At 38.0% G+C, this 19,985-nt stretch overlaps 1 protein-coding gene across 1 annotated transcript; it reads left to right on the forward strand.

Annotated features, from left to right (window-relative positions):
* Nucleotides 1-10,926: 10,926 nt before the first annotated feature.
* LOC103711318 lies at nt 10,927-12,780 on the forward strand. Its single transcript, XM_039117109.1, has 4 exons — nt 10,927-11,002; nt 11,080-11,460; nt 11,540-11,727; nt 12,457-12,780. The coding sequence occupies exons 2-4, from the start codon at nt 11,205-11,207 to the stop codon at nt 12,604-12,606; spliced, it is 594 nt and encodes a 197-aa protein (XP_038973037.1). The 5' UTR covers nt 10,927-11,002; nt 11,080-11,204; the 3' UTR covers nt 12,607-12,780.
* Nucleotides 12,781-19,985: the final 7,205 nt, after the last annotated feature.

Genomic DNA, 19,985 nt, shown 5'->3' on the forward strand with positions numbered 1-19,985 from the left:
CATAGCTCAAATTCTCAACTCTTGAGAATATGGATCATCTTATTAATTTCTTGGACGATTCATGAACACATACATAACATGAATAGAAAAAGATGCCCAATATTATTAAATAATAACAAAGTCAAGTACAAAACTATGTCCCAGAATAAATAATGTGTCTGCCAGATTGGCTTATAAGACATACATCTAACATTAAGATGTTTTGAAATACTTATACTAATAACTAATTATGATATATTTATATTTAAAATATAGTGATATTTTGCTTGAGTCTCTATATGATCTTGATAACCTTATATTAAATGTATAAGGATATTTTGTTTGAATCGTCGATCCAAAAAAACTTAAGGACACACTTCAACCTTGGAGTTCCATCATAATACTCTAAAAAGAGAGTCAAGCATCAGACACTTTTTGATGATGTTCGAAGGACAATTTAAAGTTGAATGCCCAACCATATCCTGCTATGTCCAAGTATTCATAAGTGTTGAGCAACATTGGTACCCACCCTTAGTCAATACAGTATTGGTCCTTGATTTTTCGAACCTTGTGACCCTATAAGAACTACCTTCTTGAGAGTGAAAATTCTAGAGCATTTACACTATAGCATACTCGTAATGGCCAATCTGATGCACTTTGGTGCTTTCGTCATCAAACTTCTTCCTTGAAGTAAGCACAAACACTAGAACTAAGCACAACAATTAATGAGCCACCAAAGCTTCCCACTACTCTATGACTAAGATATTGATCATAATTATTAGGAGTATCCTATTCTCGAAGCATGTTCTTTGTCTTAACCATCACTTTCCACTTCACCATACTCCCTCTAATGTAGTTATCTAGTATTTTATTGCACAATTCTATTAAAAAAGTCATCAACAAACATGAAAAAAATACTCAGCTACGTCATCGAATCTCCAAATTATCATATTTCAACAGTATTTTAATTCTAGAAATAACTCAAGTTGATTATATCAAATATTCGAAGACTCAGTTTTTTCTCTTACAATCTACGCACAAAGTTGCCAGTCCTTTTTTTCCTTTATTATTGAAATACTTGTTATATCACTTGAAGTGGCAATCCGTCTAATGTAGATTCATATGAAAGATTTATTTGGCTCTTGTAATCAGTTGGCAAGGAATATGTTTTGATTTTTATGAAGAATCCTCCAAATAACCCACCCATTCATTATTTAGCATACATTGTGGCTACAAATTATGGAATAATAATTGAGTAAGGCAAACATGAAATATTTGTTCATGAATCAGCTGCAAGAACATGGGGTTGGATGAATCAATGGTAGACACTGACAAGGAGCAAACATAGGAAGACCCACCCATATATTAAATTATTGAAATTTCACTCAGAGAAGATCCAACCTGTGCAAGACTCAATGGATCAAATTTTTGATGATAAACCACTCAAGATTCGAAACCCGACATCTCTAACTTGTGAGCAGAGGATATAACCACTGAGATAATTCTCAAGGTCAAGATATATTTACACATCAAGGATGCAAGGGTCCTAATTACAAAAAAGAAGAAAAGAAAAAGAAGCTGCAAGTGTGCTAGGTTTGGGTGAGCTGTGCCATATCTTTCAGGTCCAGTATTTGGAGCCAAATACAAATTTTTACGGGTTTGGACCTAACTATACTTTTTTTTTGATTTTTTTGCAAAATTAAATTTTCAAATAATTTTTTCCTAACCAAACCAATTGGATAGTGGATACACTATAGTCACCATATGCGTATGCAATACTCAGTATATCCGCATCAATTTAATAGTATTTCTAATATTAGATGAATAGAATTTTGATATTGAAAGCATTTATTTATCGGGTGCTAAACGTATGTGTCATCGGACGCACGTATTTTTAAGTACATGAGCAGAAGCATCACCATTTTTATTGGCAAAAGGTGAGAAGCTGGCTAAGCTTGTAAAAAGGGTAAGGCAACAAATGCAAAATTTCTTTTCCTATAACAAAATGATATCTAGTCTAGTTGGGTGCAACAAAATTTGCTAGCCATGTTGGTGTAGGAGTTTTATTATATTAGGATCAGATGCCATCAAAAACATGGTGAGACACATGCTTAAACCTTCAAATATATGCTACACCCAATTAAAATCCAAAGATTTGGTGCATGCATCTCAGCTAGATAGCATCCAAATCAATAAAAACTTGAATTCTAATTGTTCTGTAGATCAAATAAATAAATAAATTGATTGATGGAATTACATAGTGTCCAGTTATAATTGGTCTGCTCTACCTTTGCAAGGCCCAAACAGTGTCTTGTTGGGCAAGTAGCAAGTTTTTTTTTTTTTTTTTTTGCTAGACAATATAACAAAGTTCAATAATGGTTTCTAGATATAGAACTTAAAACCAATTATGCAATTAGAAATCACAATAAAGTCTAGTAGATGGTGGCACAAAAATTCAAATAGAATCAAGGATCAAGTTAAAATAACTATTGTCTTGTACATTGTGGCAGCACAGGTTGGGCCGAGCTATGCGTGATCTTGGGCTCAACTGGGCTACAAAACATATGGTCCAAACACAGCTCGGTAGAGCGCAACCAAACTCATGCAGATCCGGGCTCCAATAAGCTAGTGTCGAAAATAGGCTAGTCCAAGATAGCTTGGTGAGCCAGGCTTCTTGAGCTATTTCAACGGACCAGTCCAAATTTATATCAAATTTTTGATTATTTTTTTTAGTAACAAATCAAAATTCGAAACAAAGAATGCTTTCGTTTCCTGTATTCATTTACATTTATATTTCCACATAATTCCTAATTTATGTGCAAAACTCAATTGAAAAAATACTTTTGAAAGCAGCTAATAAACTATATTTATCTAGCAAGCAAGTTTTAGTCATATAGCCATATTTTATAAATTTTGAGCTGAGCTGGACTGGAGTATCAAGCTTTTATATATATATATATATAAAATATGGATAGATCTCAGCAACTCCTCCAAAAATGTAGTAATATAAAAGTATATAGGTAAATTATTTTTCTAAATATTGTCTAAAAAATACTTACTCAACAAAATATAAATTTCTAGGTAAGTTTTTTACTACCCAAAAGAACGAGCCCTAAAGTAATGGAGTTTCCGAATACACTGTTCATCTTAAAACTTGAGTTTGAGCATGGCAAAGTAGTTAAAATTGGTGAACCGGCCCAAACTGCTCCTATTGAATGGGTCATGTCAAGAACTCCGCTGGCAAGGGTAGGGCTGGCAAAACTATGACCCGACCCGTATTAGACCCATCATATGCAGGTTTGAATTCGGGCTAAACAAGTTCGGGTCGTAAACAGATAAACCTATTTAATCTATTTAATATTTAAGTCAGGTTCAGATTTCAGAAGTACCGCTAACCCAGTTAACTCATTTAATATCCAAATCGGGTTGGATCGGATAACTCGTTTACCTATTTACCATTAAATCTATTTAACTCTTAATATTGTGATCTTGCCTGTCCCCTCTCAAGGTCTCTCGCCTCTCGGTTTCAGTCTGGCGGAAGTTGGATCCATGGGAACGACCGAACCTCTCGAGTGGCTACCGGCTATTCCGTCCCGATTGACCGAGTCTCGAATCTGAAGTCAGTCCAGAACTCCCCTAGTTTCCCATCCGGCCATCTTCACTCGCGATTGATGCCACGTCTGGTACACCAAGGGGTCAAGATCAATGCTAGCAGGAGGGATATAACCTCTACCAATCCATATCAGCAGATGTGGTGGATGGGGAGTCAAAAATATTTTTGAAAAACTCCTTAAAGATCTTCTTAAACTCTTTATTGTTCGAAATCTCAGAACCAATTCAATTCTCCTCTTTTTTTTTTTTTTTTTGCTAAAGCGGATAGCTCATGATATACATCAAGTATGTGGATGCACCCATCTTATCCTTTTCAATTGCATGTATGTGCGTTGACAGTATAACAACCCAGAACCTCACCCAAAATGGCTAGCCGGAAGATATTATTTGAATTTCTTAATCTTTTATAAGTATGCAAAAAAATCTATCCAATGAATAATTGATGTGGGACTAAACACAAGTCTGCACAAGTCCTCACAAACCATACTCTTTGTTTGCGCTAATATCCTTTTGTATATACTGATTTGACCTAAGTCAACTTGGTTTAAAGCTGGCTTGGCCTATTTCCATTAAACTAATATCAAACCTACCAGTCCCTTCAAACCTGCTTCATACATGTAAAACTAGACTTCTTGTAAATTGCACGGAGAGGGTGGTTAGGTTCTTCCCATGAAAAACTACCAGTCCTTCATGCACTTGCAATTGATGGAAAACTCTACTTGAGTAAGGTGATCATGCACGATCACATACTTTAAGGGACTCGTACGTGACCAGGTGGTCACATAACGCGCGAGGCAACAGTCCTTGGAATGGCAGAGCCTACCCCATTTCCTGTACCAGTCCTCAATTTCTTCTTTACCTTTTTAACAAATAAGATCGCATAACAAGGCACTACTTGTGTGTCCCATCGATACAAATAAGTTCAACTTTGCTGCCTTCGCATGTGCTGAGTGCCCAATTATGAACGAAAATTCTCGTGCATGCACCAAAAGAGATAATATAAAGCTCCTTTATTTTTTTTCCCACATGCCAATCTGCACAGATGTTGAAGCAAAAATTAAAGAGACAGAGATGGAGAGGACTCCTACTAATAATGGAAACTATCCCATCTTTTTATTTCCCAAAGAAGAAAAAAAAATACGCGAAAGGTTTCGGTATCTTTCCTTTTCATGCGTCCATCCATAACCATCGTAGTTCCCATCATCTGTCATAATATATCGCCTCTTCTACTATGAAAGTCCTCGAAGCGCTTGTCTGTAGTCACCATGTTCACCTTGAGGTCCCTCCTACTATATCCCTCTTCTTTCTCCATCTAGGGCTCACCAATTGTCAAGGACAAAGTCGAGTCTCTCTCTCTCACTTTTGCATTTCTTTTTCAAAAGCATAACTACTTAAGAGTTCTATGATGCATTATTTATGTAAAACCTTTTGATAGCATTTTTTTATACACATTCACCAGATCCAATACACACCTCCAGTAGTATTGATACACAGTTTTTAAAATACAGTGTTCATCAGTGCACAATCTATGGCTAGCTAATACATACTTAGCAAATTAGCTATCCAATGGTCCAATACATACCTCCAGTAGTATTGATAGACAATTTGCATAATATAGTATTTACCAGTACACAGTTCATTGCTAGTTGATTCACATATAGTAAATTAGTCATCCAACTATCCAATATACACTTCTAATAGTATACATTTACAATTTCTAAAATATAGTGTTCACGAGCACATCATCCGTGCCATGCTGATCACCTAAAGATGAGACAGAAAGAAGGAGATAGAGCAGGAGCTTTGGGTGGATGTCCCTGGAAACCTTTTTTTTTTTTTTTTTTTTTGGAAATAATGGAGATGAGACTCTGATAGTAGCAGGAGTCCCCTCTCTCTCCCGGCCTGTTTGAATTTTCACCTCAATAACTGTGTATATTGGTACATGGCTAAAAAATAAAACAACTCTAAATAATTTTCTTTGGTGCACGCAGCAGAGGAATTTTGTTCCTTGATTATACTATCATACAGTGGTATCATGACAAGTGCTGTCAGGGCATTGCCCTAATTGAAACGGCAAAGCAAAAATGATTGCTTGCACCCAATCATGCGTGAGAAGTCAAGATGAGTCATGAGAACTCCATGACCCACGCACGAGTTGGCCCACTTTCACTAGAGTCCTGGGCACCAAATAAAGTTCGTTTATCTTATTTGCTACTGCTAGTGCTCTCTCTCTCTCCCACTCCTCGTATGTGACATCTCCATTATTACCAGCTTTACGTTTAAAAGCACAGGGAGATATTATTTTCCATAAGTTGTGGATGACGAGTGAGCAACCATGAGCCATGTCCCTTAAAGCTAACCACCTGCTAAATGAAAGCAAGGAAATTGAGCAAAGCAAGGAAGCTTATTCCTCGTTCATGAAGGTAGTGCCACGATTGGGTAGGTAGCCTAGAATGCTGATAATTCCCATATTCTCATTTTATAGTATCATCTTTGGAAAAGATGTGTAAACACTTCTTTAATTTTTTTTGTGAGAACTTGGTGAAAAGGTCACCAAGAAAAAGTCACATTAAGTTCTTGTATATGGAATTTTGATCATGATTTAATTCTTCCATCAATTTCAAGATTTTCTTGTATTTGATGATCCATGATAGAAGGTTTGGTTAATTTGACCGTTTCTTTCTGCATGCACTGCTTGCAGGTAGACAAGCATAGTATAGTTCAATTCAAGGAGTATATAAGTTAGTATAGTTCAAAGGACATGGAGTACTACTGTACTAGTGCAGTTTGCAGAAGTCTATCCGGTTCCATGCACCTCACTGAGGTTCAACATGGTTCATATGCGGTAAGCAAAATAAGAAAAAATCACGAATTTATGGAATCTATAGAGTATAGCAAGCAAGATTAACCCCTTGGTTATAGATGGATTCCCGCAACAAACAAAATACGATAAAAAGTAAATCAAGGACAAATACAACAAGAAAAAGACTTTTATTTATTAATTATATGTTAATTTTGTTTTCTCCTTACTGGAATTGAAGTTCTTTCTTGAAATAATTTTGCTTTCCTTAATATCACAAATAGTTTCCGTAACATGAGCACCTTTCAAAGGAGATATAGAATAGTGGGAATATTTAAATAAGTTCAATTCTTTATTGAATTGTAAAAATTTATTTTTTGAAGGTCCCTTCTTTTCCTTCGGGATCCAACATTAATTGCAACAATTCGATAGATGACTCACAGGAATAGATATATAGATATAGATAAAGAATGCCCTTCTAGAAACCTATGAGAAGTTTTCTCTTGACACAAACCTAACACATTTGCTTCGTTTAAATCATATCAAGAGCAACTTGAGTTGATAAAAAAAATTGAGCATCGACATCATCAAGTAACACTAAATTGCTAAATTATTTTGAGCCACTAAAATTTTTCCACATAAATATTTTGGATAGGGTTTTGGAATCACATTAAATGCATGTCCAAGTATGGTTTTGAAAGCCCACGTCTGCTCAAACTGTACCATTAGGTAATAAGGGGATGCATGCTGCCCTCACATATATAAATATTGAGTTCAAGTGGCCTTTAGTTTTTAATTTAAAGAAAAAAAATAAAGAAAAAAAAATTTAGATATGTGTCTCTGAGGATTCATGCAGATATGTATTTAGTTTCACATCAGTTATTCACTGGATAAATTTTGGATACTTATATAGGATCAAGGAACCAAATAATATCTTTCAGCTAGTTATTTTAGATGAGGTTCTGAGTTGTTACAAATGGTATCAGAGCGGACTCGGCCCACGACTTATGTGGACTAGAGGACACGGGAGCACGGATCTATTGGGGCTAACCACGGGCCGATCGTGATGCTTGTAATTAGATTTGAATAGATTTGAACCCTGATGAGAACGTCAGGGCTTAAACGGGAGAAGTATGTGAGGACTCGTACGGGCGTGTGTCTAGTTCCACATCAGTTATTCACCTATTTTGGATGAGGTCCTGGGTTGTTAGAGTGTCAAGCATAAAATATGTTTTATCATCACTTTTTTTTCCAATAAATCACCTCTCCTTCATATGTTTTTCAAATCACACATCTAATAGGAAACACCAAAGCATATATAATTTAAAAGAAGACCCACGGGCCATTTTTAAGCAACACCTAATCTAGAAGCAAGCGCGTCTAACAATAATTGGGATAACAGGATCAATTGATCCAAGAGCAGTAGATTGATCGCGTCACACAAACATCAAATTCATGAGCCACAACTTTTTTGATTTATCTTATTCATAGATGTATCATCATAAAGAAATATTGTTAGGCAATTTCTTAGGTAGCAATCCATTCCATGACAACAAAAACAAGAGCCAAGGCTATAATGACTTGCCATTCCAACATACCTCCAGATATGCTGTCCTGATCCAATGTTGATTCACCAATTTGGGTTACCTTAAAGCAGTGTCTAATGATCCTTTTAAACATTTATAATCCAGCCGTTTTAATCAACGAAAGGTATCAATTACCCACCTTGACCATCGTCTAAGGAATAAAGACGGCAGGTTTTCATTTAAGGCTACGTAGGAGAGTGGGAACTGCAGTGCCCACATTCTCTTTCATAGTTTAGAATGCTTTAATTTAGGCAGGGGTTTCAACAGTGACCTGTCCCCATAGTTGGTATTAGGTCCTATTTGAATGGCCCATTGTGATAGAGACTAGGAAAGAATTTAGGCATTGAAATTATTCATATTAATGATACTTTGATGAGCAACACCCAAACTACTTTGGATTCAGAAGCTAGACAAACATCTCGACCTTGTCATGTACACATAGAATTGCGTGTTATACACGACGATACACAAGGATTTCATGCACAGAATAAGATTTGAATCCTCCTTGTGAATATGGACCCAATGTGTTCGTCAGTTTGTTCTTGCCCACTTGTCCTTGATGAGAGCCAATCTAGATTAATACGAGACATGGTGATTAGATGAAAAAGATGTTGTCTCATACAGTTCTGACAAGCTAATAAATAATAGGTGGGTATATCTTGTATAATTCAATGATCTAATTTGTTTTTTGGTGAGCCCACAAAACCAACGGGTAGGTTTAATTAATGATCCCATAAAACCAATTGTAAGGTTTGGATTGTGAGCAGAAAAATAAGCTTTCTTTTTTGCTCAAGCTTTCGATTGCTTTTTTTGAATTTTCTTATTCACAATCCATATCTTACAATTGGTTTTACGAGATCACCAATTAAACGGGTCGACTCATTGAGATCGGGGGTCGACTCTTTAAACACAAGGATCGACTCATTGAGAAATCCAAAAGTTGACTTTCTGTGCAACGCTGAGACTGAGCTTGGGTCGACTGTTGAAATATAAGAGTCGACTCATTGAGATTAGGGGTCGACTCTTTAAACACAAGGGTCGACTCATGAAGAAATGTCTCAGGCAGTAAAAGCTCTCTGTGAATTTTGAACTACACTGGAGTTGACTCAAGTCTTGCGGGGGTTGACTCATTCACTGTGCCAATAGACAACGGTCATGCCAGAGTCGACTCGAACTCTTCTTGAGTCGACTCAAGGATTGTTTCTTGGCCATTAACTGATTCATAGTGTTTCCATTTTAATCCATAATAATTATGTTGCCCATAATTAATTATGGTGCTTGAGATGTAAACAAAGTTTCTGATATATTTCGTTTTCTTCAACGATCATTAAAGATGGAGTGTGATGTAATATATTTCTTTTTCTTTTACACGTGTGTTGTTGCTCCTGTGTGTATTAAAGGGTCTCCAACTTACATCACTTGTTATTGTACATAATGACAAATTAGAAAATTTATTATATCTACCGACTACAAAGGAGCCAGTGATTAGTTGGAGAAGTGACCACATTGCAAGGTGGTGTAATTTGCACTCCACATGCACACCAAATATTGCAAATTAGCAAGCAACACATGCTTTGATTTCAGAAACGTTAGATCTAATATTTCACACAAGTTTTGCTTTCCTAATGCATCTTGTGAAATGCATATCCTTGGAAAAATTATTTGTATATGTGGTCAAAGATCAATATTTCTACCTTGCCAAATCCTTTTCCAAGAAATGTTTTTTTTTTTGATTGATTCATTGATTCTAAGTAATGTTTAGTACACTTGATTTAATAAAGTTAGCATGTGTGCATCCACACATGCGCGCGCAGAGAGAGAGAGAGAGAGAGAGAGAGAGAGAGAGAGAGAGAGAGTATCATAACATAAAAATAGTATAGCAATGCTAACACATTGAACAACTCACATGAACGGCCCTTGTGAAATAAAGTTAATTCAGTTATAAAAAAAAATTTTACTGGACTCTAGCATCTAGACGTGGTTTCATCTCTAATTACATTTTGTTCGAAAATAAGAAAACATAGTTATGCCATGAGTTATTTTAATTTTTGTTTAAGTACATTTTTATGTAACTTTTGAATGAAAGCTTCTCCTTCTCTTCATTAACATAGTTGGCCAGCATACAACTATTCCTATCACATTTGTTTTCTGGATCTCATTTGGCAGCAGGCACAGAACTTATTCTAAACCCTATTCCAATTTCATGGCTCAACCAAAACTTGCTCAAGGGAGTTGTCCACTATAATAACATTATTATTAACACCAAACTTATAGAATCCGACTCTTCAAATAAATAAATAATAACTACAGAAACTGGAATCCTCTTAGCTATTGTCGTTACTCTGTTTCCTCTCTTTTACTGGTTGCTTCCATCTCTCACTCTTAGGTCGTGATCCAAGAGCCTTTTAACCCAATCTCCTTTTAAATAAGCCCTTTAGTTAGCAGCACATTATCCTCTGAGCTGACCCCTCTCATCAAAAATACCAAACAATGGAATGACTGAGAAACTGGAATCCTCTTAGCTATTGTCGTTACTCTGTTTTCTCTCTTTTACTGGTTGCTTCCATCTCTCACTCTTAGGTCGTGATCCAAGAGCCTTTTAACCCAATCTCCTTTTAAATAAGCCCTTTAGTTAGCAGCACATTATCCTCTGACCTGACCCCTCTCATCAAAAATACCAAACAATGGAATGACTGAGAAAGCTCCCCTACTCCCACAACTTATGCTTGGCCTTTTTTTTTTTCCTCCAAGCACGCAAAGCTTTGCCCCTCCTCAGACCTCTGGTTGTTAGTTGTTACTCTCTTCCGGACCTTCCCCCCTCCTGCACCGACACTAGCCGGTCACGACCACCCCATCTCCTCCCCACTCCCCCGAGAGTCCACCGAATCAACCGGTCGCATCCCTCCAAGTATCTCGATTTCCGAGGCGCAAGCGTGGCAAAAGCCCAGCGAACAACCATATAAATATGATACCATAACACGATAACACGAGCACAAGTGGAAGCCCAACCCTTTCTCAAACCCGGGTATTAACGCTTCTCACCCTCTCACTCTCCTCCTTTCCCCTGCCCTGTTCTTAGTTCACCTCTCTCTCTCGTTTCAGAGCAAACAAGGCATTAAAACCAGATATTCTTCGTGGTGTGTTCGTTTGTTGCAAGCGCACAGAGAGAGAGAGAGAGAGAGAGAGAGAGGGAAAGAGATATCTCGGGAGAAACAAGAGAAGAAAGTATGGGGAATTGCCAGGCGGCGGAGGCGGCGACGGTGGTGATCCAACACCCGAGCGGGAGGGTGGAGAGGGTGTACTGGTCTCTAAGCGCTAGCCAAGTCATGGCCGCCAACCCCGGCCACTACGTCGCCGTTATCATCGCCACCCCCGCCACCTCCTCCGATGGCAGAAGCAACGCCCCGGTGAAGCATCTTAAGCTGCTCCGCCCCGACGACACACTCCACATTGGCCACGTCTACCGCCTCGTTAGCTTCGAAGGTTGTAGCCAATTTTTTTTTTTTTCCATTTTGTTTTTGTTTTGAATTTTTTAATGGATGGTTGAGATTAACGATGGCAGAGGTGCTGAGAGAGTTCGCGTCCAAGAGGCACGTCAAGCTGAGCCGGTTGCTCGTCAAGCAAAAGGACAAGCCCAGCTCGAGAAGAGCCGCCCCTGGCGGCAGCGGCGGAGGAGGAGGTGGACGAGAACGACGGCGAGGTGGTGGTGGTGGTGGTCCGGCGGCGGAGACCGAGAGCTCGCCGGCGATGGTATGGCAATCTACCATTAATTAAATATACTTTAATTTCTTGTTTAAACTTAGTCAATTTAGAAGAAAATGTTAAAGCAAGGAAATATTGGGAAGTTGCACGCCCCCGGAGCACTGCTGATTTCAGGGCGAAAGGACGACTTTTTCTCTTTTCCTTCTTGTCCAGAGAATCTTTCTTCTTTTTATATAGTTTTAATAAACTTTTCCCTCCCTTATAAATTCCAAGAAGAAACTCGAACAAGGCAGAATCTTTTCAGAAAAGAGGAAGAGCAGTAAAAGAGACGAAAAAAGGTTGCTTCCCTTTTAGAGAGAGAGAGAGAGAGCAAGGTGGGGTAGGGTCAGTCAGCACTCACCACTGGTAAGCCTAAGAAATCTCGCCGTTTTCCGTCACCATCTAAAAACAAGACCAGTGTAATAAATATAAGCGTTACTACTCACTCTACTAATTACTCTGTACGTATAAAAGCAATAAAACTATTAAAGTCAATACTCGCGCATCTGTAGTATTGATTCTAGTTTGTATTTTTTTTTACTTATCATCTACGTAGAAACACTCGATCAAAATGATTGATTTAACTAAAACTTGCTTGAAGAAATAAAAAAAAAATAAAACTTCAGGTTTTAAATGAAATAATTTGGCTGAAATCATAAGTAAAATAAATAGACGTCGTTTGTCCATGAGCTGGAGGTGGTGATGACGTGGGATGGGCCGTATTTGTTTTTGCTACAGCCTCAGGTGGTGGAGTCGCCGGAGACGGTGGAGGTGGAGTTCGAGGAGATGGTGCAGAGGCTGGCGAGCAACAGGAGCAGCAGTGGGGCGGCAGCACGCCACGGGCAGTGGAGGCCAGCCTTGCAAAGCATCGCAGAGACTGGAAGTTAAAAAAATCTCACTCACTTACTGCCTTTTTCTGGTTTTCTCTCTAGGTCCAAATTAATAATATGGAACAGATGCCTTTTTCTCCCTTCCTTTCTGCTATGTTTTAGGTTTGAGATTTGTACTTAAACTTTATTGTGTATTAAATATTATGATGACAGATGAGTTTCTTAGTGGCTAGACCTGTCTTGCGTTCAGTTCAGCAGAGCTTTAGGGTGTCGTTTTCTTCAGTGATTACACTAGTTGAGACTTGAGAGGGAAATGAGTCAGTGTACCCACTGGGGGCTACCAATCTTTTATGAGTAGGAATGGTTAAAGCTGCTGAGAAAAGATGGGAGATGTCAATGTCTGACCGCCTTGTGGTTTGATGGTTTAATGGATGATGACTCGTAGAGTCTTACGAGGGGAGACTTTTTTTTTTGTTTTTGTTTTTTTTTTTTGGTGAAAGACTTCTGATTCTTTTGGCTGTGAGGTCAATGGCTAATCGTACGTTCATTGATGGAACATCACTGGCACTGACTTGGCCTTTTTAGTTACTTTATTTTATTATATTCTATTTTTGGGCGAGGGTGTTGAACCGATGAGATACTATCTTAACGGGCTTTTGAATTCTTGAAATAATGCACACGTGTGGGTTCCTTGGAGCACGCACGTGTGCAGCCTGACAGACTCTAATATCTTTGAATGATTCATATATTCTTAAGATTTTCAGAAAAGAGAAAAAAATCAGTTAAAGATTTGGTTCATGGATATCTAACACTTGTTTAATATGGGGTTTCCATCACTTGGTATTGTTGTTTACTTAAGTAATAAAAATATCCCTTTTAGATTTGTAAGATTTATCCTAAAAATTTCTTTTATATTTTCAACTCCATTTTGGAGTTTGTGAGTTATATATTATTGTCCCAGCACAAAATATTCCCAAAGGTCAAATTTGTGACTTCGCTGGTACACCAGGCACTCACCTTGGTCAAGATATAGCGTTTTGTAATTTCGTTAGACACTCATCAATATAATATATTTACATCTCAGCCATATTAGTTTGGTGAATGAATACTAATGCATTATGAAAAAATCAGCTGTTATAATATTAAAATAACAATTTCTAGTCGTTTATTTGCTTCTTTAAAATATTTCTTATTAAATATGTAAATTCATATTTTGCTTTAGCTTTTATTTTATCTAAGATAACCTGAGATATTGGTCCATCTCATTCTCTGTCACGATGGTAAAGATATGTATATTTTGCTTATGGCTATGTAACGATTTGATGGCCATTTGAGTTACTGGACTGGCAGGGCATTCAAATACGCTTAATATTGAGCCAACCGTGCTCCATCTCAAGGCACCAAGAATGTCCTTTATCCAGCCCAGAACCATACCTGCCTAGGATAGCACCATTATAAAAGCATCTGCAAGTCAAGGACAGTTTTTTTTTTCTATCAAACGGTCAAGAGTGATCTTATAAAAATATTTTCTAGAAATATTTTTCGACACCTCAACCCCAAAAGCCAAGTTGAGAGTGGCATGGGCCGGCCTAAGCCATGCTCGACACGTGTTGCTGGCTAGTGCAATTATGCTTAAGGGCGATTCGGCTGTGATAATTGGCTGGAGTCAGAGTGGCACTAGTGGCATGGGAGAATGTCACCCCTTGCTTCGGAACATCCGGACTATAATCAGTCGTGGTGTGGTCTTTCATGCCAAATATATGTTCAGAAAGGCTAATGAGTCCATGAACTAGAACAAGCCACTAGTCATATGTGACTAGTGACTTTGATGGTGCCCTATAGGTTGGAGTGAGAGAGTTGTTTAGAGCACTTCAGAATTTATTGTTTTCTATTTTTTTTAATATATTTGTAGTAGAACGGTATCAACTATCTATTATAGCAATATATATATATATATTCTATTTATATTGCATGTCATAAAAAATTAACAGCTATTAACAGCAGCAGAGCAGTAGTACTAATAATTATAATAAAAATGAAGCTAAAGAGCAACTATCATTATAACATCAAAATTCTAAAAAAAGTATTTTCTAATTAAGCTGTTTCCCGTGAAACATTGTTTGCTATCAATGAGAAATTATTGTAAGTGGCCATATTGGCGCATGCCACCAATCATGGAGACGCACGAGCATGGATTTCAATCATGGTGCACTCACCATCAATGTACACCGTGGAGATTGGTGATGTGCACCAGCATGCCCAGTACACGCAATAATTTTTGGCTATTAACGGTCAGTAAAACAGTCATCCACCCTTTTTTTTTTTTTCTTTTTATACACAAAAAGCTAACACCACCCCTTAAAAAAATACAAACAGGTCGAAAAGAAATAACTCGAGGGAGAAAAAAAAAACTAGAGAGAAAAGGGGGTAAAAATATACCTCTTCCCACGCTGGAACCAGTTACGAGTTTGTTGCCTTCCTGACCCACACCATACCCTGCCTCTCGTCCACACCGCCGGCTTCTCATCCCAGCCGTTGATTCTCAGATCTCCAAACCGCCTCCCGATCTCCGCCATCCTCGCCGCTTCGCCTCCGACAACCCTCGACGACCGGAACTTGCGCTTTGGTCGATAAGCCCACCGGGCGCCTTCCCCTTACCCCGCTGCCCATAGGGGTTCTGGCGACGTATCCGACGCGGACTTCCGGGATCCGCTAACCTCCCCGGTATCCTTCGCCGCCCCCATCGTTCTTCTCATCGTACGCTCCTTCATTCGTCTTCGTTCGGTCCGCCGCTGCCCGCTTCTCCCTCCAACGGCCGGTGGTCGAAGGGCTCCGATTAGACCCTCCGACTGCCTCCTTCGCCCCACCCGCCTCAATATTCTGGCCGTCTGGAGCCGTTCCTCCGCCATCTCCAACGGATGGGGGCATTCGGTCTAGGGTTTCTCCAGGGGTTTCTGTGCGTCGCTTTTCCCTCGATCCCCCGCCACCGCCGCCACTCGAGCTTTTGGAGCTTCTCTTCTTCTTTTTTTTTTCTTTTTTTTTTTGGTAAAAGCGGCTACTCATTCATATAAGAGAGCCTCTCTTCTTCCTTTTCCTGCTTCTCAGGTGGAGTTGCTTCAGAGCAACGTGGCTCGAGGGAAGTATTATTTACTGGGAGGTGCTCGGTTCGAACCATGGACAGTCGTGATCGAAGAACCGGGAGGTTATTATTATTGTTATTATTATTTATTTATTTATTGCTAAAGGAAGTAGTCCAATAAAGTTAAAAGATCACGGAATATCTGAGGCAACTCTTCCTTTCCGACCCACATGATATTCCTGAAATGACTGGCCGTATAGACAACCACCCAATCCGCAGACCCATTAGCCTCTAAATATATGCTTGGCCTAGAAGGCCCTCCATCTCTTACCATAATCCAGATGTCTCGAAGCAAAAGATGATCCAAGCCAGCACCCCTCAAACCTCTCTGAATCCATCTGATCACCGTGGCCGAGTCACCTTCAGAATGATTAAGCTAGCCTGTAGCACATGCCACCGCGAATGTCAAAAATTCGCCCAGACGACCTTCAACTCCGCACCGAGAACTAAAATGTCGAATAACTGACAGTCACCCGCTGTCACCATCCTAAAGTTCAAGTCCCTGTTGACAAAACCCGCACCCCCCTCGTGCCTCCGTCCGAAACAGACCCATCAAAGTTGACTTTTAGAAGAAATCGAAAGCTTGCATTCTATTGATAAATAAAATACAACAAAGTTTTTTTCAAAAAAAGAAAAAAATAGAACATTAGGCTGGCAGGTAGGTTGATGTTAGTTACTACTCCCACAGTATCTTCCAGCAAATTAACTAATGTCTGACCAAGCAGCAAACACGGCCAAAACCAGTATTTATCCTTGTTGCAGAGTCATCCTATGCAAATCCACACTACTCAAGGGTTTTAAACCACACAGCCTTGATTGCGGTTCGTCGCAGCTCATCAATGTGTTACCACCATATCAGCCCTCAGAAGAAACAAGGGCCTAGTAATAGCTATATTTCATAGTTATATTCCTGATGTCTATCTTCAGACAATTCACAAGGATGAAAAGAGAACATATTCCAAATAAAATGATTAGATCCTTCACAGAGGTCTAAAGAGGAAAGCATACACTTACTGCATGTTCAGCATCTACATGCACAAGCACATGAAACTAGGAAAAAGAACAGATCCTTTATGGCGATCTCACAAGTAGTTCCCCTAACGCTTGCTCTCCCACCACCAGAGCTGGTCTCAGTGACCTCTGCATCAGAACAAAAGAAAAAAAAATTTGATCAAGGCCAAAAAATAGCTACTTTGTAGAAATCCTACTATAACCCAGGTTAATTTGAAATCGTATTATAACCCACATTCTAATAACTGAAAACAATACATTACTCAATTCAAGCATAGAACTTTGAATAATTGCAAGCATCAACAGGCTGAAAGCATACATGTCCTCTTACGTTAGAAATCAGAGCGACATTTATAAGTGGTAAGTCATGAAATCATTTGACAAAGTTCGAGTAAATGAGATGTAGCCACCCCCACCCACCCCCCAACCCCGAAAAGAAAAAAAAAAACTTTGTTCTTTGGAAAATCAAATAAGTACTAGGCATGTACCATTTGCATATGCATTACAAGATGATTTTTATGAAGATCCTCATTCACCAAGTATTCCAATCTAGGACCACCTGATGTCATTACGAGTTTCTTCATATTCTTCCTCACAATATCTATCCATGTTACTTTAGGTATTCCTCTTCTTTTCTCATAACCTTCAAAACAAACTAAAAAAATTCTATAAAATTTTCCCTCAAGTATTCAAGCTATGTGCCCAATCAGCTCTCATTCTATTACATACATCATCATCTATCTCCCTATTATTTCATATAATAGATCCTAAATAATGAAATTGATCACTCTATGGTACCTCTTGTCCATCAATCTTAATTGATATTATGTTTTATTTTCATTCTCATTAAATTTGCATTCTGCATACTCTGACTTTGTTCTAATAACTTTAAGCCCTATAATTTTTCCTCCATAAGTCTAATTTAATATGTAATCTAATTTTCTTTTCAGCAATCAATAGTATTTTGTCCATACAACATGGCATATCATCTTATTAGCTGTGAGCTCATCGATAGTTAATAGAAAAAGATAGACTTTGCGCTGATCCTTGACATAAGCCTATTGTTTTAGGGCCTTAGCCCACCAAACAATAAAAATTTTAAAGTAAGCACTACATCAACCTGTTAAGAAAGCAAGAACATTCAATTAGTCGATGGAACCTTACAAAGACAAACATAGTGTCATCAACAATCATAATATGTAAAATCATTACACAGTTTCATTATGGACATGGAGAATACACCTTAATTTACAGATAACAAGGGACTTACACAAGGAACACCATGCTTGATAAGATTGGAACCATAGTCTAAAATGTTTTGTTAGTGTGAATTAGATAATTAAGAGGAAACAGCAGTAATAAGACTCAAGTAAATGAGTTAGAGAGGCTGAATATGGACTTATCAACATGAAACTAACATGTTTGTGGAAAGAGGTGCCATAGCCACATAGGAAAGGTTAAAGTGTATTCATCCCATATCTTAATTATATTTACATCAATATAAGTTACCCAAATGTGCATGAAATCCCATACTATGAAGAAGATCATATATAATTTAGCACAACTTAAGTAACAAAAAAAATGAGTATCGCATTTAAAAAGTAACAGAAATAGTGAGTTTCAGAATGTTCGCATAAAGAAATTGAAAAGAAGAAAAATGGAAGAGGGGAAAACAGGATGGAACTTAAACCAACAAGGAGAAGAGAAGGCAATATTGGTGATGAGCAATGTTAGATACAAGTGTATCAAAAGAAAATTGATATGGTAATTTTTAAAATCCATGAAAAGATTACCATTTTGGTACTATGAATAGGTACGTATGGACATAAACAGTAATCAGCCCTTGCACATCTCTTATCAAAAAGATATTTGCTTTGAGCAATGTTGGCTTGATAGTTGACTCCTTTTCTATCAAGGTCGCCAAAGCATTTATGCGGTCTTAGCTGGGAGGGACCCCTAACTGCCTAGGCATTGCCTGGGCTTCTAGGTGGACTGCCTAGTGTCATAAGCAGTCCAGTTAAGAAAAGGCAGAAAAAAGATAAAATATCAAAAATAGCATTTTTTCCAAATTATACATAATACAACCAAATAAACTGTTATAGCATAATAGGAGCATAGATTAGTCAAAGACAAGGCTTGGTCTCATTACTTGCCAATAATCCAAAATCAAATGTAAAAGTGATAAATGATAACAAAAGAAATTTTAAAAAACTATTCATAAAAAATACAAAATTTCCCAATGAAACAGGGGAAAGAAGATGTAGATGAAATGAAGAGGAAGAATAGGAGGAAAAGGAGAGCAAAAGGGGAATATTTTCCCAATGAAATGATAAAAGAGAAGATGTAAATGAGGCAAAAAGGAAGGGAAGATGTGGTAATGTTAGAAAATGAAACAAAAATATAAAAAAAAAGATCTTTCTAGGCTTTTGGATAATTAGACGGTTGCCAGCAGGTTAGAGGGCTGCTAGTGTTGGACAATTGCTGGAAGACCTTTGACTGGAGATGGACAGGTGGATGGGCAGGTAGCTGGCTGGGGATGGTTGCTCCTTGCTCTAGCTTCTAGGGAAGGAGGCATCTCTAGGGTTGAGAGGGAGGGCGGTGAGATTAAGAAATGATTAAATATGTTATTTCACTCCCACTTCTTTTAAGTACATTCATTTTAGTCACAAGAAATAGAAAATAGAAAAAGAGCAACATACCTTTTTTAATGAACGAATGCCTAGTTGGAATCAATTTTAACAACCATTACTGTTATAGCTGCTCAACTATAAATGAAACACTTGATGCCACTATGGTTTGTGATATAGGCTGCTAAAGAATGTCTAAGTGTCATCGAATTTAGCAAGTGACTTAACAATTAAAGACACCTTAAATCTTGCTGATGAAATTTCCTCAACAAATAACAACTAAAATGTCTTATCCGAGTTTATCTAAGGTTGTCCAAATAGAATATCTGATTCTGAAATAGGCTAAAACCCAAATTTAATCATTATTTCAAAGTTTGCACCTTGCATTACATAAACATCTCAAAGAACCTTAACAAGATAGGATTATAATCAATGAGTTCCAAAGAAAAGGTGGGTGTCAACCACTTGGGCTGAACACAATCGGAACTTTTCTAAGAAAAAGAATGAGGTAAGTCTAATAAGACCTTTTTTAAGTTTTTTTTTGTTTTTCTTCATTAAGGACATTCAAACACGGTTCTAAATCCTGGAGGGACAAGGGGTGTCCAGGCCATCCCGTCCATTCTTGTGAGAAAATGGGAACTAGGATGATGGCAAGACTCT

Source organism: Phoenix dactylifera, unplaced genomic scaffold (genome assembly GCF_009389715.1).
Source record: "Phoenix dactylifera cultivar Barhee BC4 unplaced genomic scaffold, palm_55x_up_171113_PBpolish2nd_filt_p 000184F, whole genome shotgun sequence".
Lineage (NCBI taxonomy): Eukaryota > Viridiplantae > Streptophyta > Magnoliopsida > Arecales > Arecaceae > Phoenix > Phoenix dactylifera.

What these genes read in the sequence shown, in the direction of transcription:
- LOC103711318 (XM_039117109.1), top strand. Translation starts at nt 11,205, where the DNA reads ATGGGGAATTGCCAGGCGGCGGAGGCGGCGACGGTGGTGATCCAACAC. An exon ending in CCGCCTCGTTAGCTTCGAAG is followed by an intron (nt 11,461 to 11,539) that starts GTTGTAGCCAAT and finishes TAACGATGGCAG; the next exon opens with AGGTGCTGAGAGAGTTCGCG. An exon ending in CCGAGAGCTCGCCGGCGATG is followed by an intron (nt 11,728 to 12,456) that starts GTATGGCAATCT and finishes TTTTTGCTACAG; the next exon opens with CCTCAGGTGGTGGAGTCGCC.